The sequence below is a fragment of the Amphiura filiformis genome, chromosome 6 (assembly GCF_039555335.1).
Source record: "Amphiura filiformis chromosome 6, Afil_fr2py, whole genome shotgun sequence".
NCBI classification, from domain to species: domain Eukaryota; kingdom Metazoa; phylum Echinodermata; class Ophiuroidea; order Amphilepidida; family Amphiuridae; genus Amphiura; species Amphiura filiformis.
The window spans coordinates 56,940,718-56,967,079 of NC_092633.1; the positions used below are offsets into that span (position 1 = coordinate 56,940,718).

General features: G+C 36.0%; 3 protein-coding genes across 3 annotated transcripts in view; all 3 read right to left on the reverse strand.

The window, feature by feature from the left end:
- LOC140155696 (replication factor C subunit 4-like) overlaps positions 1-14,923 on the reverse strand; it is a 443,685-nt gene extending 428,762 nt beyond the window's left edge. The window contains exon 1 of the mRNA XM_072178628.1: positions 14,913-14,923. The gene's annotated coding sequence lies outside the window, so the exon portion shown is untranslated. The remainder of the gene's footprint in view (positions 1-14,912) is intronic.
- LOC140155697 (amine oxidase [flavin-containing]-like) lies at positions 5,605-8,869 on the reverse strand. The gene is made up of 3 exons (XM_072178629.1): positions 8,773-8,869; positions 7,992-8,054; positions 5,605-5,990 (listed from the first exon to the last, which is right to left on the reverse strand). The coding sequence occupies exons 1-3, from the start codon at positions 8,812-8,814 to the stop codon at positions 5,841-5,843; spliced, it is 255 nt and encodes an 84-aa protein (XP_072034730.1). The 5' UTR covers positions 8,815-8,869; the 3' UTR covers positions 5,605-5,840.
- Positions 10,073-26,362, reverse strand: part of LOC140154649 (amine oxidase [flavin-containing] B-like) — a 59,659-nt gene continuing 43,369 nt past the window's right edge. Inside the window, exons 8-13 of the mRNA XM_072177216.1 lie at positions 24,775-24,934; positions 13,635-13,731; positions 13,059-13,112; positions 11,164-11,221; positions 10,699-10,796; positions 10,073-10,136 (exon numbers count right to left, since the gene is read on the reverse strand). Of these exons, the coding sequence (XP_072033317.1) occupies positions 10,073-10,136; positions 10,699-10,796; positions 11,164-11,221; positions 13,059-13,112; positions 13,635-13,731; positions 24,775-24,934 (531 nt within the window). The remainder of the gene's footprint in view (positions 10,137-10,698; positions 10,797-11,163; positions 11,222-13,058; positions 13,113-13,634; positions 13,732-24,774; positions 24,935-26,362) is intronic.

Sequence of the window (26,362 nt, forward strand, 5' to 3'; positions counted from 1 at the left end):
TCATTTGGTATTAATTTACCAATAATATTGGAAACGAGATAACCAAATTGAGATCACAAAACAGCATGTTTTGTTTTGGGTAATAGAAACAATATCTTTTCAATAATCTTCAATATATTGTTTCTTTTCTTTTTTATACCATCTTAACATGACTTTGCATTCTTTTTCAAAGTATCCTTTTGTGTCCAGATTTGAATAGCAGCAAAAAAAAAGGGGGGGGTTGTTAAATGACCATAAAAGGGCAGGCTGTATCAATCATGTAATGTCTACAATGCCAACTATATGTAAAAAGATATACATGTAACTTTGTTCTCACAATATTACGGTATATTTACAAACACAATCCACTTGTCACAATGCAGATATTAAAGTTGAAATCCATACACCCATAATGTGTGCTTGGGGACCGCTCACAAACACTTGTAAGGGGGGTCTGATGCAAAAAGGGGGGCCCTGAACATTTTTGACCCTCCTAAGGGGGTGGGGGGCCTGAAAAAAATGACTACAAATTTTCCTGGAAAAAATAAGTTTATATGCTTTTCTATGGGGTTGACCTATAATTTTTATGTCAAAAAGGGGGGCCCTGAAATTTTTGAGGTCTGTAAAGGGGGGGCAAAAAAATTTTCGCCATGAAATTTCAGGTTACTCCATCTGGAATTTACCATTTCTGTGGGGAGATCAGGGTCATGTATTTCATAGGGGGCGTATGGATTCCAACTGGAATAACCCATTGTTTCAAATTTTGACTCCATTTACAGTTATCAATGTTTATCTATATATACCAAGGCGTTATAAAAGTGCAAATACAAGGCATAATAGTAGTACAATGTTAAGGTCAAAGTGTACATTGACAATATGATATAGAATTTAATAACTAACATTGAATACTAAATACATAGCTTTTATTGGACGGGGAAGTTTACTCAATTTACCTGGGTATAAGCATGTACAAATATCAATGACTTGAAACTTTAAATCTGAGGTACACATCAGAACACTGACCTACATGGTGACAGGGGTAATGTATCATTACAATGGTAGCTAAACCAATTGCTGACATTTGTCATTACATTCTGATTTTTTTTGGGATGCATGAAAGTTGGAGCATAGTAAAATACACACACCCGCACCTCCCTACGTGCAATCATCTCCAAACGTGCTGTTTTGGACTAACGCGGACGTCCAAATTCGTACTCAATCGACTTACTGAAGACGTTTTCCACCATTTTTGTGTGTGTATTTTTGTGGTTATGGAATTTCTGCGGATGTTATATCTAATATAATATAACGATAGAGGACGTATTTTGCAAATACATTACACATGCATTTGCGGTTGTTTGCAGTCCTCCACAAACCAAGGACCGTCCCCCATTGCCGAGTGGTCTATGGTTGGAATGTGGAGTGTGTGTGTGTGTCCTTGATTGAAGGTGATTGCACACGCACCCCACACACACCATACACCTCCAAACATATGCATACCCACCCCCACATAGCTCACACAAAACATTCCAGAGTGTATATGCACTCAGCAACAACACAGGGTTGCATGTGTAACTGTTTTAAAAAGCCCTGACTCACACCATCCTGTAACACACACACATTTACCCCTCACTCACACACCCCAACTTGTAATAAATATATGCTTGTTCCTATCAAGCAGTGGTGGCCAATCGGGGTTCAAAATTCAACCAAAGCCAGTTACCAGGACCAGTAACTATAAGAAGTTACGTGACCTGATTAAAAGTTACCCGTCCCATTTTTCCTCATTAGAAAATAATGATTGTCGCAGGCATGAAACAACTAGTGCTACAGTATGATAAATGCCAATATTGAATTCTTATTTTATTTTACTTTTTAAAAGAGGATCAACATACTCTTTCAGATTTAATACGAGGCTTTTTCAGGTGAAAATGTAGGTTGTTCACCAAACAAACTTTTTTAAACTACCCCGTCTGACTTGCAAGTTACCCATTTTGGATGGGTGCCATTTTGAATCCTGTGGCCAACCTCTTTGGACCCGAGGGTCATGCATGTTGCGAAGTTCTGACAGTTTGATGGGCAGCATACAGTGTTATTACTTACTTTTGTTTTGTAAATTCATGTCATTTGTTTTGTAAGGAATGGCTTCGTGGGCTGCAATGGACATGATCTAAGGTACCAGGCTGCACGTGGCCTGCAGGTTGGCCATCCCTGCTATAAAGATTTATTTTTAATGGTTATAATCTTGATGAAGATTTGTTATACATGTATTCTGAAGGATGGTTGTTCTATAGATGAGTTGACTTCTGACGTCATTGCCTGGCAGTATAGCATGCATCATCACAATTTCATCATCACAATTGTTTTTTTGCCTGGCAGTATGCGCGCGCATCATATTTCATTCAGGGCCTGTGCTTTTAAAACTCCCGCCACATATCAATAAGGCTATAGAACAGTGTAGTGATTGTATGCAGTTCGTCCAAGCATATTGATATACCAGTCCCCTGCGTTTGTTGATAAACATTGAGGTCAACTCATCTATAGGTTTGTTGTTCTTAAAAGGTTTACAATAAAAAAATATGAGTTTTGTCATTTTATATGACATAATCCTTCTGACATGAAAAACAACCTTCAAGGCTGCAGTTTAAGTGCTCCAATAATGGCTTTCATTTGCTTCCATTCCTTTTATATTTGTCTGTTTGTCTTGTTTTCCCTCTTAAGTTTATTTTTGTTTGCTTTGTCTGTAGGACTTCTCTTTAATTTAGTGCTCTTTGAGCACTGTTGGGTATTGCCTGTGCTTTTTGCCAAAGGTAATAAATAAATAATAAACTTTTAAATCTTTGGAATAATGAATCTTTGGAATAATGAATCTTGACATGATTCACCTTTGGAATCATAAATCTTTGGAATAATTAACTTCTGAAATGGTAAAATTATAAAATAATGAACTTTTGATGTGATAAACACTTCTGACATGATGAACACTTCTGACATGATAAACCTTTGAAATAATGAACTTTTGACACGATAAACCCTTGTAATAACATACTTGCGACATAAGCCCTTGTAATAATAAACTATTGACATGACAAACCTATGGAATAATTAATATAGGTTTAAACCTGGAAGAAGTTCAGAATAGAGAGGTATAATCTATTGACATAGAGCCTAATCACGTAAAATATGGAATGTATTTGTTATTATTGATCAGATACACATATTTTATAAGCAATACTTTTTGGTACAAATATGCCCTTGATACAAATGTGTCATAAAAAGTTCATACAAAATATTGAAAAATTACTGTTCTACATAAAATACATAATTTACGGCAAGCATTGGTCACTTGATACAATTAATAACATCTTATACACAAAAGAGACTTAGTAATACCAGAGAAAATGAACAACAAGTACTTTTGACTCCACATGTAACCCATACATGTATAATGGCATGGGAAATCCAACATGTTAAATTGTCAATTATGGTGCACTTCCAGCAATTTTTGGCTAAGAACGTAAATTCACTTCTTAAAAGGTTTGTGCATGTAGCACTTACACTAACTTCCAGAGAAGTGCACCACTCTTTTGCTCTGATTGAAGTGTACACCCTGTTAATGAGCGACAAACACCAAGCTCTGTGCATGTTCCCATCATGAGTGCCACTGAATCTATCTGCGCTGACCGTTTCTTTGTCGCGTAATCGGCAAATCAGATAACCAGTCGGTTATGATTGAATCATGTAATGAGAACCCCATTTCTGTGTTTACGCTGTGTACGCTCACCACGAGCAAGAGAGTGTCGTTCTTCTCCGGAAGTTGATGTATCTAATCTCATCAGTATACCGTAAAACCCGTCTACAAGCATATATAGTGTTTTTTATGAAAGCTAAATTAATTTGAAGCAAGCGTGAATATACCAATACAATAGATTGGTCTTAAAATAATACTTGTTTGTATATGCTTGGATCCGTAATTTATTTGCTCAAACTCCATAATGGCGACTGGATTAATGTAGCTTTCATCAGAAGCACTCTATATGCTTGTAGACGGGGTTTTATGGTATGCCATTACACACAGCGTGTAAAGCACATAATTATCCTTAACTAACTAAAGTTTGATAGGTGCAGGCCTGCATGGTACCCCGCATGGTACACTTTCTGAAGCCCCCCCCCCCCCATCAAAATGCAAATATAGCTGAATCTGTGTTCCCAGTGTCTATTTCAATGAGACATACACATACAACTTTTCGTTAAAGAGCAATAATTAAAATGGTTCCTTTTTCTTCAAACCACTTTGGAATCTAATATTATACAATGTGATACATCCAAAATAAAGGTTTCATATATATTCCAGCTATTTGTTCTTAATGAATCATGAATATGCTAATAGTAATCTATTATGAATAACAATGAGATTACGCCTATTTATTATCATAATATTTACTCTCCTTATAGCCCTAACCGAACCATGGGTGTTTTGGTGGGGGGAGGAAGAATGAAAGAAGAAGGGAGAAAACTTTTTTTCTCTGATGCGGTTTTGAACCATGGATGCAAACACGTGCATGAGGATCGCTTGCCACAGGGTCTACATTGCCCGGCCAAGCTTTCCGTGCCCATGTGTGTTCACATGATGACACAATTGCATCACATAAGTACCTGCACTTGCAGATGCTTTGTGAATTGAGCTTTAGTGAGGTTTGGTTCGGTTAGTTAATATGTTGATGAGCATACTCATAAAACATATGAAGGATTCACCCAAATTCCTCCAGTGCAGCATATTGTTATTTATTGTAGAGTTACATTTACATATGTGCACAAAAATATCTTCACACTTAAAACCAAAGCAATTTCTTGCAGGCACTACATTTAAATTACCAAACAAAGCGGTCCATAGATGGAGAATATTGTTTTGAATATTTTGATACCTCATTCGGCACAAATATGAGTAAAAATAGACTTTTGAATTGACTACTTATGTTGTAATTTAGTTCAAGCATCGTTAAAGGGGTATTTTGTGATTCTAGTATCTTCTTTTTATGGTATGTTTCAGCAGATATATCCACCAAAAAGCTTATTTCTATGTGCATTACATTTTGTTCTGTTAACTGGACATTAATACCAATTTGACGATATTTTTGCCAAGTGAATGAATCTGCAAGCAACTTTTTTACACATATACATTATGTACCAAGAGGTTTCCGATCGTATAAAAAACTCAACCACTTTTTAGAAACTTGGGGGGATGAGGATGTGGATCACGAAATGCCCCTTTAAGAAATCACTTTTGTTTTAAGTGAAAAGATACTCAATTGAGCAGTAAAGGATAGCTTCAGATTGAGTGATAAGACCAACTCACAATTTACAATGATTCTTTTTTTTATATTACAAATATACATGTGGTATCATTTGAAATGGTAAAAATAGAGGAAGAATATTCAATTGCTACATATTTTGACAAATTTGACTTGATCACATAATCACAGCAATACAAAACATGTACTTACTTTGACCCCTACGTTTAACCTCCATAAGGCTATTCCATGTAAACTCCACACACCCCCTGTGGAAGATTTTGCTGTCATCTCAATTCCAATTGCACTTTATGGTCAATGCAGATTGAAAATTCCAGCTGAAACTTGTTGAAATTTATACAATTCAGTTGAATTTTGCACAATTTGGCCTAAAATAAGACAATTTTGTTTGGCATTTCAAAATCTTCAACATCCTTTCCAATTTTTATGAAAACAATTGTATCTGGAATTATTGAAACTGTTCAATTTGGTTGAAATTCCAAAATCCTCCACAGCAGGGTTGTGTTTTCAAATGGAACAGCCCATATTTTCCACACTCCATGTATTTGTTTACCTGCAGACTTGTTTATATCTGTGATAAATAAATAAGCCTGTGAGACCAGACACTACCGATAGCTTAGCTAGTGATTTGAATAGACCGCTCACTGTTGGGGAATACTTAACCCAAAAGCCGACGTCAAAAGGCCGGGGTTGTACCTCCTGTAAAAATAAAACATAATAAGCAAAATGGATAAATTAATTAAGAAGGCAGGCTAGTAGATGATGTGGCAAAAACAGTCCTAACTGTGATCAAGCTAAATGAGTCGTTGTCTCGAAGGCCTAAATTTTTTTTGTTTGATTGGCGTATGAATAAACATGAATAAAAAGGGTAGGGATTTTTTTTTTACTTTTCAAGCCATAAATTGCATTTGATAAAAGCCTTGGAACTTTTTTTTCTTCTCTGTTTTTAAATTAAATTAAATTTTTCTTTTATTATTATTATTATTCTTTTTTTTAATTTAAAAAAAAAAAAAAAAAAAAGTCAGGGTTGGGCCTACTTTTACACCAATTTTTCTTAGGCCTAATATTGATTTTGAGATATAGCCAATAATAGTATTTGCCTTCTTTTGTGTTTTGTTGTTCTGAGCAACACTTAAATGACAATATCTTATGAACCGTAAGGAGTTTTCATCAAAATAAAGCTCTAAAAACCTTCGCTACAATTGATTTTGGAGCCTTTTTATTTTAGACAAATTTCACAGAAAGTTCATGATTTGGGCTATATTTATCAATGCATTTTGGCCCAATTTTGCTATTTTTTTTACCAAAAGCAGATCTTTAGGTGATTTAGCAGGGGGGTGCAACCCTGAATATGTTAACTTTCAAAACATACTGCTAAAATCATGATATCTAGTTGTGAGACATATTCTGGCAAAATGCAATTAGCAGTTGGAGGGCCATTCAACTTTGACGCGCTATTATTAAACTGTACGCTATGAATACGCACACAACGAAAATTCAAATTTGCTTGGTTTAGGTTGCAGTTTTAAAAGCTTCCAAAATTCTCTCTACGACTCCTAATAGCTATATATTTTATACATAACTAGAAGAAAGGCTTTCAACATTCCATATATGTTCACAAAAAATACTGTAACTTTGCAAGGAATATGATATGAGCACATAAACACAAATTTTTGTCATGAATTGGGATAAAAGAGTAACAAAAACTACTATATTTTAAAACTGGTGTGAGTTCATAAATCAGGAATTTGCATATGATTAGAAACATGGCTTTATCCTCATATTAAAAAATCAAGATTTTTGGTTGGTTAAGACAAAAACCTGCCGGGATGAAAAGGGTATTTTACAAGTCGGAAAAATACCAGTATTCAGTAGGCCATGCGACAACAACATTGAGAAGGTTCATGCGAGCAGTGTTAAACTGCACACGCGTATTTCACTTAACGCAGATGAATGGCGCGCTTGGGCGCAACAACGTCGCACGCGTGTACTCGTTCATGGTGTCAAGTCACGCGGTATTGTTATGAAGTTGTTTACTTAATTTTCGTCGATGGGCCAAATCTGGGTAACCATTTTATAACCATTATTACAATTTGAATTTTTAAGTTCAACATTTGGGACAAAGACTAATCGATAGATAAAGGTTCAAATTACTTGTCTGGCTAAAAATTTGAATGATTAAAGCGTTAAGATAGAAAATATCCGGGTTAGAAGTCCTTAGCAATGAAAATAAATTTGAAGGCAAAGCAAACGCAAAAATCACGAATTCTAACGACAAAAGTATACAAAATGGAAATCAAGTAGAGAAGTGTGAAGATATTTTTAATACAAGTTATTTGTAAATTGCCGAAGATGATTGGCTACACATAATACGATAATTTCAAATAGAAATTTTCCGCGGGAAAGGTAAAAAAGCATACCCAAGAGTGCGACGGTCATTTTTGCAAAGGTCGCGTACGTTAATAATTTGACCTTTAACGGAAAACGCGCATGATGGCCCTCCGACTGTTAGGTACCTTAAAGGCCCCATTCAGTGATCCCAGCATTTTAAATTGTAACAATATTAACATTGCCTACAAATTGCCTAAAAGTGAAGGATAAGTCATTAAAATTCAGGTATTTTTGAAATGATAAATTTGGCAAAAAACAAGAATCAGTAAATAATGTACTAGTCACGTTCATAAAATAAATAACACTTACTTCTGATGGTGGCTCACTTTCCCATATTTCACTTTCTGAAATCATGCCCATATCACATAAGATCTGAAAGGAATGCACAAATAAAAATGCTTTAATTAATCAGGTTTTACACATTTATGGCAACATTAGGGCATATTCACACAAAAAATGACTAACTTTACTTGTGGATAAAAAGGTGTTAAAAGTGATATAGGTGGCCTATCTGGTCTATTTTGTATGTGTTAAATAAAGTTGATAGAGTATAGGACTTTGAATTAATAATTTGCGATACTTCTGGCAAGATGTCACACTACAACTTTTGAAATTAAAATATATTGATATTAATCTGTGATGTTATAAGGCCCGCCGAGTATGAGTTAATCAAACTATAGGGTGTATGAACAACCATGCAGGCATTGTACTCTTCCATTTAAAATCCACACTAAGGTTTTTTTATTGTTTCATATCTTGTAAATGATAAATTTCTACTTATTAAAATTAGATATAATATCATAAATTGTTTGAAGAAGGAAGCAAAGATAATTTTGCTGAAGCAAGATTCGAACCGCCAACCTCTGGTTTTGAGACCGGTGCTCTACCATCTGAGTTATCTAGCCCGCCTATGATGGACAGGAATCTGAATTGTCTTTGCTTGGCCACTGGTCAGAGCCATGAAACCGTGCTATCGTGTGGCCGCGAATCACACCAACATGATACAAACCAGGAAGCGACAGTAAAGGGGATCAGTGGAGATGCGGCTTTTAAATACTTATTATAGTAAACATAAATTAGTTTCTTCTACCTCTCTTGATGCTCTTTCACCAGCCTGAACAGCGCCCTCCATGTATCCAGCCCATTTATGTGAGGTTTCAGTTCCATAAAATGAATCCGACCAATAGGTTTACTGAAGTTCCTGAAACAAACAAGAAAGTAGAATTCATGGACCTTTAATAAATTAAATCAGTGTAGAATGGCAAAACATTTTGTGTCTGCCCACTTTGTAAAAGTGTTGCTATGTCTCAAATAAGGTGCTCTATATCGAATATGAAATAAGGTTCACTATGTCGTAATAAGGTTGGTTAAGAGTAAGTGTACAGTTAGGGTTAGGACTAGGTTTAGGGTATTAAAGTTAGGGTTAGATTCATGAGAGTACTAAGCGAGGTGCCACTCCCATCGCAAAACTTGAGGACAGTGTGAGCTCGAGACCTTTTGTAAGAGCTAGACATTGTATAAGAGTGTCATGCGCAGACTAAAAGGTGACTATGAATACCCGCTGACATAAAGTGATTCTCATATAAATAATGCAGACGAGGTCACAATAAAAACATCTCATCTCATGAAGGTCTAAGAAAGTATCTCTTTCAGAGATTCTTTAATTACCTTTTAAAAACAAAATGTGCGGTAGAGTTACCTATTTAGATTTGCTTTTAAATATTTATTACTGATTTAACCCAGTAATTCTGACTTGTTGGGCATGATGATTGACAGCTACACGACGATGGTAAGAAGAGGTGACTCCCAGGCATTACATTGATGGCACTCTGTTTATACACAGTTCACTGCTTGTCTCGTAAACAGTTAACTGTGTATTTCATAACAAGACTATGGTGTTGTCCTCTGAATCGGTATAGGATATAGGCAATTTGTACAGAGTACCATGGGCATGATTCAACTTAGTAAGCCTTTAATCATATTCCACATGTGACATAGTGTACAAGCTACAACCAAATATTTTCTAAAGACATTTCATCTGCATTTGGCTTCCAATATAATAAATATCAAAATAACTATGGTACCACTTCCGATGCAAGACTTTGGTGGCAAATTTCATCTTATCAAGACAAGAAACATGGGTGACATCATTATTTTTGATGTAAAAAAACTCACGATTCTTGTTGTTTTACTTCAAATAATGATGTCGCCCGTGTTATATGAGACAATAGATGCACCACAGCGGCTAAAAACAATACCTTTATTCCCTATTGCAAACAGGTGAAGTTCCAGCATCACCCGTTAATGAGTTCCATGAAGTGCGACAAAACTGCTACATACATACCACATATTTTTAGAGTCTTTCACGTAAACGCTGCGACACAAACACTCTATCGTGTTTCCCAGAAATCACGCAATGCTGGCATGATTGTTAAACATGAACGATTGACCGATCTGCAGTCATGAATATGCCAGATTTCTCAGCATACAAAGCATGGGATCTCTGGTTGTTTGTTAATAGTCTATAGTATATTCTTTAACACTTAAGAATGTTCTTGCAATCTTATTGGTTCTTACCCGTGAGATATCACACACTTTAGCGTGTCTGTGTCAATGCGATACTCATACGTGCTATTTAAACCAATCGGAGGTGCATAGCAACAACAGGACTGATCGATTTTAAGCCCTAGGTAATTCCTTGTAAAATGTAGGATTTAATTTGACATCATTATTTTTGGCGTATAACAACTTGGCTTCGCCTCGTTGATTTACTTAAAATAATGATGTCACCCGTGTTATATGAGATGATAGATGCACTCCAGCAGCTAAAAACAATACCTTTGTTCTCTATAAGTAGTCTGTGCTGCCTAGTCCAACCTCTTTTGATATTACAGAGATCCTACCAACTCATCTCTAATACTTCATATACCATTCACATTTGTCAATATTCATATCAAATTCACAATACTTTCAATTTCCTTATTTGGTTACTCACCTTCCTCATTTGGTTACTCACCTTCCATATTTGGTTAGCATTCCAGGAGGAAATGTTGTTGTATAGCATCCACCAGAATACTGTTCTTCCATCCAATTTTTCTCCACATAGTTAATTGGCTAGAAAGGCAAGACAAGTATTTCAGTTAGAAGTACCAATACAAATCTCATGTTTCTATAATAAATAAAGGACAATAGCACTTTAACCCCATTTGAGCGTTGACCCATGACACACCTCTGAACTCAACCAGCACCTAGGCCTACTTGAGATATCTCCAATTCTCCATGCTATGAAGACGGACATCAATAACTCATTTAGATCAAAATATATAGCATTATCAGGCACTCAAACAGAGGGATGCATGCATGGACAACACACACACACCCCACCCCCCACCCCTCCCCTGGTAACTGGTTTCTGGACACATTTATGCATCTTTGTCCAGGTTAATTGTAGCAGCACATCTGATATGATAAAAACACTAACCTGCAAGGCTTCTTCAGAGTTGAATGCTATTGAGTAGTACTGGCAAACTCGATCTCTCCTGGAAAACACAAAAAATGTGAGGATTTTTAGACCCATGCAATGATCTAGCCACATGATGATGTAAAGGATGAGTACAATTTAACAATTTACAAGCCTGAGAGGGGTATGTATGGTGCTCTGTTAAATAAGCTATTCTTGAAGAAAATGTAAATACTTTTTTTTAAGTGTATATATAAGTTTTTTTAAACAATACTATGAACTGAAGCAAAAATTTCCTTTGCTCTTAACAGACACACACCCATATGTAACCGCAGCAATATATACCATTATCTAACTGCAGACAAACACATTTTTATTTAATTTGCTTTACCCAGCATGGACCATTTAAGTTTTCACTATCCATCTGTGGTCAGAACCTACAACTACGGTCCTGGTTTATGTGTTTTTCGATCCAGTAACACTGTCCAGGCACAATACACACAGATTTCTCATGTGTGTCCTCATTTGCTGGTGTATAAACACAATTACCTGCCCTTCCCATACACACATGTTTAATCCATCTGTGGCGAATTATGTATGCAGAGGTTGTGTATTCAGTACTGAGGACATTTTGTTTCTGTATATTTTCTTCACACAAATGAGAAATAATTTTTTCACAGGAATCAAGGAAGGATGTAGTGTCAATCACATTTAAAGTTCACTGCCTTTTAAGAAAACGTGGACCATCCACACTTTAAAATCTGGCCTTAGTTTTCATGTTTTGCAATATATGTGTGTTTGAGGGTGAATACTAGCTCGCACACCCCCACACAACCACACACCCCCACGTGTAATCCCCTCCAAATGTGGGACGTTGTTGAGGACCAGTCAAACGTGGTTGTCTGAATCCGTACTCAATCGATATACCGAGGACGTTTTCCTCCATTTTGTTAGTGTATTTTTGTGTGTATAGAATTTAACCTAGCAACTGCGGACGTTATTTCTTATATACCAATAGAGGTCTTATTTCGCAAATACATTTATACATGCATTTGCGGTCGTTTGCAGACCTCCAGAAACCGAGGACGGTCCCCAATTGCAGGGTGGTTTGCGGTTTGAATGTGAAGTGCGAGTGTGTGTCCTTGTTTGCTGGCAAAAACAAACGCATTGATACATGTACGCTACACACCTTAAACCATGATACACACTCATACAAGATGCACAAACACACACCATTGCATCAGATAACCATATAGGATTGCAGCTCAAGCGTCAATGTCAATTTCTTTCCCTCCTTTGTTGGGAGCTCATCAATCAATTTAAATTAAAAGACATTCCAAAAGGAATTTGATATGTAGTGTGCATACACATGAATGTTTCTGGGTTGATCAAATATTTGGTAAGCCAGCTAGGGCACTCAACAAATTGGCCAAACCAGCACTAAGGGGGAATGTCTTGCCATGGATGAATTTGAACTAAAATTGCACATTGATTGGCATTTTCAAATACCTTAAATATCTTATTTAATAATAATAATAATGTGAATTTATATTGCGCACATCTCCACCAAATAAATGGCGCTCAAGGCACGATACAGAGATTTTCTTACACTATAAAATAAAATAAGGTTTCCACATTTATTCTGTCTGCTTCAGTTCACCAACAGCTATGGATTTAAGCTCATAAAATGTGGAGATACACACACTTTGGACATTCACGGTCAAGACCTATTCCAGAGGGTGCTACACGACACAAGAAAGATTTTAGTCTGTATATAAGATTTCCCATTCAAGGTACATGTATAATGTCAGTTCCATGTGAGCACTATCACATTGACATATCAACATATTTAATGAGCCACTGAATGTTTCCCAGGTCAAATAAAGGACAGATATTGATTACTGGTCCTACCTTACCTTTGATCTTTACTTAGATGCACAAAATCTCGGCACTTATCTGCAGCTACAAAACTATACAAGCGAACAGGAAAAACAAAACAAATCTTGTATGAATGCCTTAATAATGGCTATTATTAATAATTAGCATGATGACTTGTTGGATACTTGGCTTCTAGCTGCTTATGGACTGATTAAACCCCACTTCAGGTGCCATTTACATATTTTGTAATTGCTATTATTATTGTTTATAGATTCTATTTTGTTAGCCAGAAAACAGGTCTGATGAATGCCAGCACAAAAAGAATAAGCAAATAAATAGCAGATACTTTTATTTGGGATACACATTATTATTGAGTGCATTTGAATCAGTCTGTTCCAATAGGCTGGACTTGTATTAAACATTGTGGGTTGATATAGATTGGTGTACACACAGCTGATGGTAAGTATGGTGTACAAATTTTGGGATTTTATTGAACATGCATAGCAAAAACCGAACGTTTCTTGCTTATTCTGAGCTTATCACAGTATTATATATGTGCTTATTAATGATTGACAAACTGTGATAGTACCTTGGGAAGGCAGAGTGAAACTTACCATATAAGGGCTGGATGGCTACCATCAGGTTTTGTGTCATCTAATGAATATATAAATGGACACTCTGGATCTACTGAAAGTGTGGAACCACAAAACTCTGTAATAGATTAAAGAGAATAATAAAGTTAAGTAAATGTTTCAGAAATGTAAAAAGTAAGAGCATATGGGTGCACACCAGTAAATAGCTCCCATTGACTTTCTGTACAAACAGGGTCCAGGAAAACGTCATTTTCTTGACTCCAGAGCGACTCAGTTCTTCAAAACTTACTTTTCTGCAAGTCAAAGGTCAGATGAAGTCATCTATTGTAGAAATTATATACTGAGTCCAGCATTTTTTCCAGGAAAATGCCGACTAGATCACCCTATAGCCCATACAGCGTCACGCCACCTCACAAATAGCTTGGTGTTTCTGAAATGTAACACATTTTGAAAGTTTAGCCAAATTGTAATAAAAAGTCAGATCCTGCTCATTTTTCACAGACAATCTATTTCCCAGGCCTAAATGAGGATTAAATATGAATAAGGGCATAATAGTTGGGTTTTAAGCCTTTTCTAATGGATTTAATTCAGTCATATTGCACGTTTCCTCGTTTAAAACACTGATTTTTTCCTCACAGGGTGTAGGAGGCTTGTATTTACTGGTGTGCACTCTAAACAATTTTTATGTTTTTATGTTTATATAATAAATCATAAATTTGGACATTAGTAAACATAGTTAGACTGGTTTCTTTCAGTTTGAAGGGGCTTTTACTATGCAAATCAGCTAATTGACATGGTACTATTTTTAGAATATTTTGCTATCTACTGCTGATAGCAATGACAAAATTAACTAATTTCATGATTTCCCATTTCAATCTCTCTAAATAAGAGCAAGCAAACACGAAGATAAGCCAATTGCATTATAAGCAAATGAGGAGAAAATACATGGCCAGTGGTGTAGCATCATAGGGGTGTGGGTGGGGGTGGTTGCATGGGTGGGTGTGTGGGGGGGTGAAAGGGCATCATGTCCCCTGTCAATTGATTTAAAATTTTGAAAATCCCTGCGGAAAATTGCAAAAAAGTGCTTGGGTGCCCCTAGGGCCTGGTGATGCTCCCCCCCCCATAGTGGTCTGTGCCATGACCCCCCCCCCCCCCCCCCCCATAGGATATATCATGCTACACCACTGTACATGGCTAGTAACTACATAACATAAGCCCTGGGAGTAGAGCCTGGGTACAGTGATGAAAATTAGCTTGCCTAAAACATGTTAAAGCTGACCAAAAATGGTCAGTGTAATTTTTAAGCTTACCAAACAACATAGTGGCCAATGCAGGTTCCAACCAGCCAATCACAGCCTTCTAAATGCATGCTCGAACCATGGTGGGAATGATTTTCTTGAGCTTTTGCAATTCTATGATAGAGCAGGACAGCAGTGCCAAATTCGGAAGTCTCGCGATGCATGATCATGCGTCGTCTTACAATGCTATGTCAGTGATCTGAGTGATCCGAGTATGAATTTCACTGATTTAGGTCCTATTTGTACACAAATCTTACCTTTATACTCCTTCAAAAGTCAAAAATCTGCAGGTAGTTTGCTAAACAAGCTAGAAACCACCTAACTGATATGCTACACAGTCATTTGTAGCTTCGCTTTGAAGTATTTTATCGATAACAATTTAAAACTCGAAGGAAAACATTGTGACCGAGGTCAAAAGGTCAAAATTGTACAGGGTGCACACCAGTAAATAGCTCCCATTGACTTTCTGTACAAACAGGGTCCAGGAAAAGCGTCATTTTCTTGACTCCAGAAGCGACTCAGTTCTTCAAAACTTACTTTTTCTGCAAGTCAAAGGTCAGATGAAGTCATCTATTGTAGAAATTATATACTGAGTCCAGCATTTTTTCCAGGAAAATGCCGACTAGATCACCCTATAGCCCATACAGCGTCGCCACCTCACAAATAGCTTGGTGTTTCTGAAATGTAACACATTTTGAAAGTTTAGCCAAATTGTAATAAAAAGTCAGATCCTGCTCATTTTTCACAGACAATCTATTTCCCAGGCCTAAATGAGGATTAAATATGAATAAGGGCATAATAGTTGGGTTTTAAGCCTTTTCTAATGGATTTAATTCAGTCATATTGCACGTTTCCTCGTTTAAAACACTGATTTTTTCCTCACAGGGTGTAGGAGGCTTGTATTTACTGGTGTGCACTCATATAGGGACATGTTGAGATCAGTAATCACACTTTTTCCAGACTCCTGAAATACAAAAGAAATAAGTAAAACTTCTATAGTTATAAGAACCCCAAAATGAAAAGCAAGTAATACTTTAGGCTTTCAAAATCTTTGAGATTCTGCAGGGTCCAAATTACTTTTTTCATGGCCCTGGGCCAGGCTAACAGTTAGGGCCCCTAGCTATCCCAGGTGTTATGTACGTCACCCTCTCCCCCAACCCCCACACCACCACCCCTGTAACCTATTTCTCATTCCAAACCAATGCTTCACTGTTGTCCCTCTTTCCTTTTTTTTTCAAATTTAAATTATGTTTAATTTTTTGTATCTTCCAAAATTTGCCCCTCCCCTGGGTCTTGGGGCCCTGGGCCAATCTGGTCCTGTGGTAAATAAGGCCCAGTATATCCTTTTCATTTAATATGTTTTACATTGATTTTCATTATTCTGTCATATAAACTGAAATGGAATATGGCAGTGAAGGCTCATATCTTATAAATTTGAAGTAAATAACAAAAACCTTTGAAGCAAAATTATTGACAGAAATATTTTTAAAATTGTTGAAAAAAAAGGTTGGTCACAAATTTCTTTCAATAGTTTCTGCTGACAGTTTCAATTTTTGAGCGTTTTTTTTTCAAAACTTGTCCTTATTTTATTTATTTTTTGCTCAATTTCCTTATTTATTATTTTGTTTGCACAATTCAGCGGATACTATCTGCAGCACAATCTTGCCTAGCTGCAGTGAGTATACTAGCTACTGTGATTAATCCCCACTGTATATTAGTAACACTACATTGAGAACAATTTAGTTAATGGGTACTAGGAATGAGCCACTTGAGGCCATCAAGTATGTCTTACATGCAATATCACATTGCATCACGTTTCATGTGTTCTGTTTAAAGGAACATTGCACAGATTGGAGATTTGTCACTACAGAGTAACACTTTTCCATACTGATCCTGTGTCATATACTGGGATACCCAAAAAGGTGGTTTTGTGACATTTTGATGTGCAGTTGGGATTTCAAAACACTGTCTCTTGAGTATTCCTTCACTTAGAAGATTCAATTAGGTCTTAAATTGAGGCTAATTTATTCTATATTACTCATGTTTTTAACCTGTTTTAAAATAATTTTTGATTATTTTCTTATGACGTTTGGCATGAAATGTGCCAAGGGTGGCTGAGGATTAGGGGGAGGGGAGGGATTTGTATCGTAAATTTGATCTAAAACACCCATTAAAAATTTGAATCTAGTAAAAAAATGTCGAAATGAACTCCCAGACATCTAAACCAAGTAAATAAATACAGAAGGTCATTTAAAAGACTAATACTTGCTCAGAATGATTGTAAATATGGAAAAAAGAGATGGGGTTAAATCCCACCTATACTTTGTGATTGTTTTTGCCCGCACTCTCTCATTTTTTAACCGATTTCCATAAAAAAAGGTGTCAAAATGCTCAGGAGGATGAACCGCTTCAAATGAGACGTGTAGGTAAAATGATTGAAACGTTTCATTTTTTTACTATGTAACACAAAGGTACCCCAGGTTGTGACACAGGATCTACTATAACTATTTTTATAGAGAGCATTACTCCTCTCATGATTGCATGGATAAACAGGAAATAATGTATGATTTTAGGGCTTTTTTTCCAGGTTTGAAAAAATTAAAGCAAGAAAAGCAGTCAAATTTTAGGATTTACATGTACATTCTCAACAAACATGAAAGCAGACGGTGCTATAATAAACCAACAGGGACTTACGTACATAGTTACTGCAGGTTTAATAAAAAAGCATGAGCTATAATCAGATATTGACCACACTGAATGCATGTTCCTTGATCAATACAGAGCGTTTACACAAACATTGTTCCTTTAAAGGAAATGTACCATGCTTCAAGGTAGGTTTGAGATGCTCTTTAATATTCACTTGGACCAATCACATGATGTACAAGAAACGATACTCGAGGAGGTATGTTGGCAGTACTTGCATAAATCACTGCCTCTTTTCCCCCTATATCCTCAATTCAAAGTAGAGGTTCTGGACTTGATAGGCAAAAAAATTATGCTTTTGTATTTTTTTTTTTTTTTTTTGCTTTCCATACTTTTCTGCATAACTGTTTACTATAGTTTCTTACTTCTGCCATGAATAAACTGGAACCAATACTTTCATGTCATAATTACAGATTTCAGAACTCTTTTTCTTTTCCCAGTTTTGAAAAAAAAAAATCAATTCAAGCATGCAAGTTTGGTATATGTATAGTCATCTTTTAGGATCCTGCTTAACATACATGGGAGTACACATGCAGTGCATGAAAGCCGACAGGTACTTTACAGACGGAGTGCCTTAGGTCTTTAATAAAAAGGCATCATCACATTCAGACAGTCGATGATTACTTGTTGATTACCGGTACTTGATTATGTCGCAGTTATAAACTTTGATAATAAGCTTATAGTTAGTGCCTGTGTGGATGCAGTCATGCTTAAAGGAGTATTTGGTGATCCTAGCATCCTCTTTTAATTACATTTTTCAGTAGATATACACAAAAAAAATTTCAGTTGATTCCACTTTTGCGTTTGAGCCTGCGTGATTGTATGTATTACACTGCTCCATAGACAATGTGTTGTAATTTTGTTCTGGTGTACCAGAATGTAGTTCAAATTTCACAATATTTTTGCTAAATGAATTAAAGCCATAATGTGTGATTTAATTGCTTAACAGCAAAGCCCTTAATTTTTCTTGAATTTCTACTTTTTGCATGATTCTAATGTGCCCAGTGGTGTACTAAAACACCAAGTGAAAGACTAAGACATCGACTGGAGTGCTTTAATTACAGTAAAATTGAATTTTTATTATAAATCCGGAGATCTCCAGTTTTATTCAGTTTTATCACTCGTTCCAAAGCAACAACACCAATAAAACATATCAAAGCATACAAAAAGATCATAAGTTCAAATACTATTGCACGTTTGAAATATATATAAAAGATGTAACACAGGCATTGTAAACAAAAGCGACACATGGTTAAATTGCTGAAATACACATCAGGTATGAAAACATAGGCACTTTAAAAATGGTGCTCAATTTGTTGGCTCAAAACTAATATAAAAGGGGACAATGTGATCAGGGAAAACTAACATTTAAATAGTAGGAATCTATTCTTTATGCAAATAACACATAATGACATACTTGTCATTGACAAAAGGATTAAAAGTTACCATCAACGATAAAATATCATCTATAGTAAGGCACCATCTGAACATCACCATCAGTTATAATAAGATATTGACCACATTGACTTTATGCTCCTTGATCAATTCAAGAGCACTTAGGAGCTGTTAGGCAAACCTTATTCCTTTAAAGGAAATGCATAGCAAGCTTCAAGGTAGGATTTAGTGACACTCTCTTGAATATTCACTGGGACCAATCACATCGATGTACAAGAAACAAGACTCAAGGAGATATGTTGACACATTTCATCAGAGTGCTTATCATGCTTATAGAAAAATGTTTTCATATTAAAGGGCTCCATAAAGTATGATTTCCATCCAATTTTAATTTGTTATTGTTGACTCAAAATGCAGGAAAGGTTTGTGTCCATTATTATAAAGACAAAATAACAATATTAATGTGGCAAAAACTGGTCAAAATTGCAGACTGCAAAATGTATTAATAATTTATTCCCTAATTCACTCATTTTCCGCTGCCACCCACTGTATGCCAGGCACAAACCCTTTTATATGAAGCTATGTTACACAAAAGACATTTTACACAAAATTCCCAATTTTTTTAGAGATTTTCACCAAAAGATCTTTTTTGTTGATTTTGCCCCACTCCCTGAAATGAAATTCACTTTTCCCCCATGCCTCCCTGAAAAAAAAATTCCTGGCGCCTCCACTGGTGTCTAACCCACTACAACTATAATTTGTCCACCTCAAATCTTGATGGCATCCCTGATGCACTTTTTAGGTACAACATGATAATGTAACTGCCTTAAATATGATATATGCCTGTGACTTGATAACAAGTAGGATTCACAAGTCACCAAAGCTTTATTTTGTATTTCATAATTCAGAAAAAAGTGTCAAACCTATGCCAACTAACCTCTGCATCAGAATCGATTTGATTGCACAGAAACATTTAACCTTGAAACCCAGGCAGTATAAATGATCTACATGTGCAGAATGAAGGAAAAAACAAACACTAAAACACTGCTTTTTGCTATCGCAAGTTAAAGAAGAAACAAAAAAGGAGAGAAGATGGACAAAGAAGTCACTTAGTACCCCCGGGATTCGAACCTTTAGACCCCAAGCACACAATCACCAACCAGTAGCCACAGGGGTTTCACTGGCCCGGCCAGCGATTCTGTGCGCATGTAGCCCTTAGGGTGATTGCATCATGGCATCATATGGGATTCTTGCATGTGCAGTGGTTATCCTTGCGGTATTTTGTGGTGTTTACTGGTGTTAGGGTTAACATGAATTGTGTTTACACCAACATGAAAAGGCAGCTGATTTCCACTTAAATTCCAAGTATTCCAGAAGTACATGACACCAGGAAAGTTTCTCAACTTTGCTGATAAGACTATAGAGAAATACATAGTACTGTGCAAAGAGCTATCTTTGGTTCCTGAAGGTGCTCCAAAAACCAAAGTTGTAATGCGGTTTTTACAGTATGTTTAATACATTTTTTTTCCAATATTTATGTCACGATAATTGGTACAGTATACTTCAAATATCAAATACTTGTTATCAAGGGTGGCAAAAGTAGGTTCAATATGAAATAGAAGTTTTGGGGAAACAATAGATTGATTTTCAATGGTTTCACCACACATGTAAACAACATATATATATATGAAACTAGGGCGGTTGTTTCACCCCAAAGCTGAACCATGCTAGGGGTTTTATTATTTATTCTTTCTTTATTGAGGGTTATACTGCTTCAGTGACAAGCACTGCTTTTCAAGCAGGCCCTCATTGCTACATGTTATATAGCAACAAAATATATTACGATACACAATATTTACAAAATATCATACAGTATTTACAATGTATTTACAATATATTACAAATAAGTATAATGGTATCATCAACTACAAGACAATTACAAATACCATGATTCAAAATACAGAAATACAATAATTATATTATATACAAAAAATCAAGCAAGTAAATGAATAAAATATAGATAAAGACAGGCCTAAATTTCTTTAATTTTTGATTGAAATTGGCCTAAAGTCATATTTTCCATCTGAGTTTCAATCTGAACAACTACAAACTTTCTAGTAGGCCTTCTCATTTTGTTGCTACGTCCGCACACAAAGTAAAAGTTATAAGTAGGTTTCCAAGTAAAGTTTAAGATATGTGTGGTAAAGACCATGATGCCTTTAATATGGACCCTTAAGTCATGCCACACATAAGTCCTTAAAGTATCATACTTTAGCCTCAGCAGACTTCGCACTTTTACATTACTCATTTAGTACAAAACTAAATACTATTTGCTTTAACCAAATAAGGAACACTTCTGAATACACATAAATCTAGTTGGATGACACAGCAAAACATGCAGCTATCGCACCTCAAAATACCTCAAAAAGTGCTATATATATATTTTAATCTTTTGTGTTATTTGCTTGGGGGACTTTGTTTCTAATGATGTGGTCCATGTGGCTACGTGCTATATATTTTTTTTATCTTTTGTTTTAATTGCTTCATTTGTCGTTTGATTTCATCATATTATAAATTGACATATTTTGTAACATCATATCATTTTTGATTTCTGTCTTTACTAATTACTGCATAACTTAAGCTTTCTTAATCTTAATTCAGAAAGTCTTTTTAGGAAAGACCATTGCACTCTGCATTGGCAACGCTGACATACGCAAGTGTATATCTCGCACTGTGACCACCTCGACTCGCCAATTATAGGTTTGGGTCTGAGCCCTTAAAAAAAATCACCAAGAATCAAAGTTCCATTATCACTATTAAACAGCATATATAGGTGCAAAAGTGAAAACAAATTGACCACAATAAATTGAACAATGCCAAAAATGCCGATAATGCCTTCAATATCTTGCCTTCAGCACATTTGATAACCTTTTTTGACAATTTCCTTCTTCTTTTTGAGCCCATTGAGTGGGTGGACATGTATCGACTTTTGCAATCTGGAATAGTCCCAATATTCATGTACAGATCAATATCTCCGCTATGCACGCTCTGAACTTTTGAACTGAAAGAAGGTAAATGACGAGTCAGTTGTTGATAATGTCTCTATCTTATGTTTACCTACTTGCCTAGATTTATGTCAGAATATCAAAATGTTAAACAAATACAGACATATGTTATTGCCAATGCTATATTATGGAGATCACATTTTTATTGATTGCTCTGATTTTGTGAACCAGATAGTTATTGCCCCAGGAGTTATTTGTAATATTGAAACATAATTACCACAAATCATTATAAGTATTGAGATGTTAAATCTAAGTACCTGAGATCTGAGTATACAAGATATGTCAGTCAGAGACACAGAGTCAGACGGACACATAAACATACAGATACACAAAGAGTATCAAAAGTAAAACTTATCTCTCTGATCATACATTGTGAGTACTACACAGTAGAGGTATTTGAAGGGATAATGCAGGAACAGACGAGACAAGAGTAGCAATGAGGGAGATAGAGAGAAAGAAAGCCAAAGAGGAGAAGGAGAGAGACAGACAAGGTGGAAAAGAGACAGAATGCTGGAGACAATGACTCAAACACACACAGACTAATAATATGATAACTTTATACCAGAGCAAAATTTCAGTATGTCCTTAAAATCTCACAGATGGGACAGTACAAGCAGACAATGAAAAAGGTTCAAATGATTTGTAAATTACAAGGAAAAATTAATTTAATATGAAATTCTGACACCCAATCTAGGTAAATCCTGATATAAAATCTGGCTAACCTCATCTTATTTCACCTGTCAAGCTTGGTGCTGAAATAGTCTATTCCAGTTGACATCCATACACCCCTAGGAAGACATGACCTTAATCTCACACACGAGGGGTGTGAATTTCAACGGGGTACTGGAATGGGTAACTCCATTTGAAATATACAACCACTGTGTGGGAGATTAAGGTTGTGTCTTCCATATGGGGTGTATGGATTTCAACTGGAATAGCCCAATGATAACCCTGGATGATATAAACATAGACTATCTATAGTCTATGATATAAACATAGCGGCAGAATATATATCATCTGGAATATGGGAATAGAAAGATGTAAATATGTAGGCAGTAGGACACACGCATAAGGGAATGGCTCTTAACAGATATAAGGGGATATATGAGGCTCAGCTCTGGGTCAAAAACACAAAAAAAACACTAATTTTTCTCCAATAACATAGAAATTGTTTTGGGTGTCACCCATTCAGGTAACCAGATTTAAAAATCACACTCCCTGTGTGGGAGATGTCTTCCATAGCGAGTGTATGGATTTAAACTGGAATATCCTAATCTAGCCTAGACTGCTTTGCATTCCCTTTTTGATAAACAATTCACACCAGCTATACCATTCCATGCATAAAACATAACACATCCCCGGACTGCTCTGCCCAGAGAAAAAGGTGCGAGGTTCTCAGAGGGGGGGGGGGGGGCAGTGGTTTTGGGAGTGGGCCACCATAGTTGAAGATTTATAGACTAAATTTAGGCTCATTTTGAATAATATCGTATCAAAGTCAAGAGTATACATTTTTGGGTCTCTTTTTTTAAAGTCAAATTATAAAGCTTCGGTATATTTTTTTAGGGGTCAGTTTCCCTGATGTACATCCACATCCCAACAAAATTCAAGATCCCCTCCACTCCACCCAGGGAAACAAACATTCAGGCAAAAAACAGAAAAAAGGAATATAAGAGTGAGATTCTGATACCCTGGATACAATATGGTCATTCCTATCTTGTCTTCACCTGTCTATCAAGCTTGTTGCCATTGGCATGAACATAGTTCAATAAACCACAAATAGAACATTGTCTTCACATTATCACATACTGGACTATTCCACTTGAAATCCATACACCCAGTATGGATGACATGCCTTTAATCTCCCACACAGGGGGTAAATTTTAAGTCACCCATTCAGGTAACCCCATTTGAAATTCACACTCCCTTTGTGGGAGATTAAGGTTATGTCTTCCATATGGGATGCATGGATTTCAACTGAATAGCCCGTATAGCTAGCTACCTGGCTACTGCATACAACTAAAGGTCGTTGAACAGAAATGTCATTTGCTTTTTCTCAGCCATTTCAAATTTTCTGTTGCTATACCTTTCAACAATCATTATTTTTTACTTGAGCAAGCAAAGCCATCTATGATCCATTCATTTGATTTGAAATTATGTTTAACCAGAATTCTGAAAAACAAAGGTAATTTCTAACCAACTTAATACTAGATCATAGAACAAGCTTGTATTGAGAGTGTAGCCCGAATGACTGGGGTAAAATTTGTAGGGAGGGGGTGAACCAATGCTATACCATTTACACCTCAAATGTAACTGCAAATCTAAAATTACTCACGACATTATGTAGATATATGCTTTTTGCTCATGAATCAATACCTTGTTTACTTGAAATTATATAAACTAGGTTGGATGAACCTGTTACTTTATAGATTTCCTCTTTTCTTATTTGCTTTTCTTACTTTTACTAGGTTTCAATCAATCCCCACACCCTGGTTTTGGGTTCACCCACCTTAACCTTTCCTATATTGTTTTATAGTAGACTATACATGAAAGCCTTAGTTCATGACACTTTCTATGGGGATTTCCCACTTTCTTCCCTTTCCCTCTCTTATTTGTCATTTCTTATATGGTTCACTTATTTCTGATGTTTCCAATATGGGGAGTTCAATTGCCCCCTCCCCTGCTACAGGTTTGTTCACCTACCTCTATCTTTCCAGAATTGTTTCTTATAGTAGAGTAGGCACTTCATGACACTTCCCATGGGAGCCCTCTGTATAAGCTGGTTACGTTTGGCTGGTAATGCTGGAGAATAAATGATGCGTTGGCTCATTGACGGTGCCATAGCCAGGATTACATGCTTGCCCTGTTGAACATCAAAGAGACATATTCACTGAACAGGGTGAACATCAATACTGATTTGTTCTCATTTTAAGATTAATTAATGATCTTAAGAGTTTCGTAAGGTGCAGGCATAAGGCCCCCACTCCCCCATGATAAGGACACCTCTAAAAAGATGTTACTCCAATATTGAGTGAAACAAATATTTTGGGACTCCTACACCTGGCTATTTTGCCCCATCCAGAAAGTGAATTAACAAACTTTTATTAATGACTGCTTGAGCACAGGTGTGCCGCAAACTATTTACCAGATATGCAGTATATCAAGCTCCTATGGGGTAAATGCGCACACTGATACTGTGCACTTCACGGCTTTGAAATGCGCAGTAGCGATGTTCACTACACGATGTGTGCATCGGCATGACGTCAAATGACGACATCTCAGGTGTACTCGCAAAGGCTTATGGGATTTACCGAAAAGGTCAATTATTATTTAGTTTTGAAATTTTAGAGATACATTGTGACTACAAGATTGTGCCAATTCATCTCTAGAAAGACATTTTTTTTATCTTTCCACAGTATACACCAGGTACACTGTGCTTTTATTTTATCAACAGGTAACATAACATAAATGACATAATCATAGTAAACATAATGATATATGATAAACAACAATGCATTTGTACTCAATAAACATGACACGGTATAAAATTATTATTATAGAATTATTTTACAAAATGGAGTTCCAATGTTTGTGCCACTCATTTAACTTACTGCTAGTATATGACATGGTTTTTTTTATACCTCAGCAGTCTCCTTAAACCGCCCAGTAAAATAACAGATCTTTAAAGAACCCCGTTTGCAATTCACATCATAAATGAATCTTTTTCCACGAAGAACAAGGAAGATGAACTTGGACAAATCTGGGTCAATTTTGAACATCATCCCAGAAATTACTTGCAACATTACATTCCCAAAAGAGATGCTGCATATTCTCAACTTCATATTTACAAAAATAACACAAATTGGCGTCAACATAACCAAATTTAAACAGATTATTATTGGTACAATGTACCTATGAAGAATTTTAAATTTTAAATATCTAAGTTGAGTCGATCGGGAGGAGGACAACGGAATTTGATAAATATCACACCAATTCATATCTCTAGAAAACCATAAAACCAAACGTAAAATTAACCTGAATCCTTTGTTTATCAATTTATTGACAACACACATATCAGGGCCGTAGCAAGGTTGAAAAATGTGGGGCGGCCATCACAAATATGGGGCAGCCAAATTACAAATTGATGTCCTAATTAAAATATAGATACGGCCCTGACACATATACTTTCAAAACACTGCTTACATCTCCTATATGAAATTCTCTTTTGAACAAATGCCAAAAAAAGAAGCCTTTTAGTTGCTGTGTCCATCACTTATCACAATATCTGCAA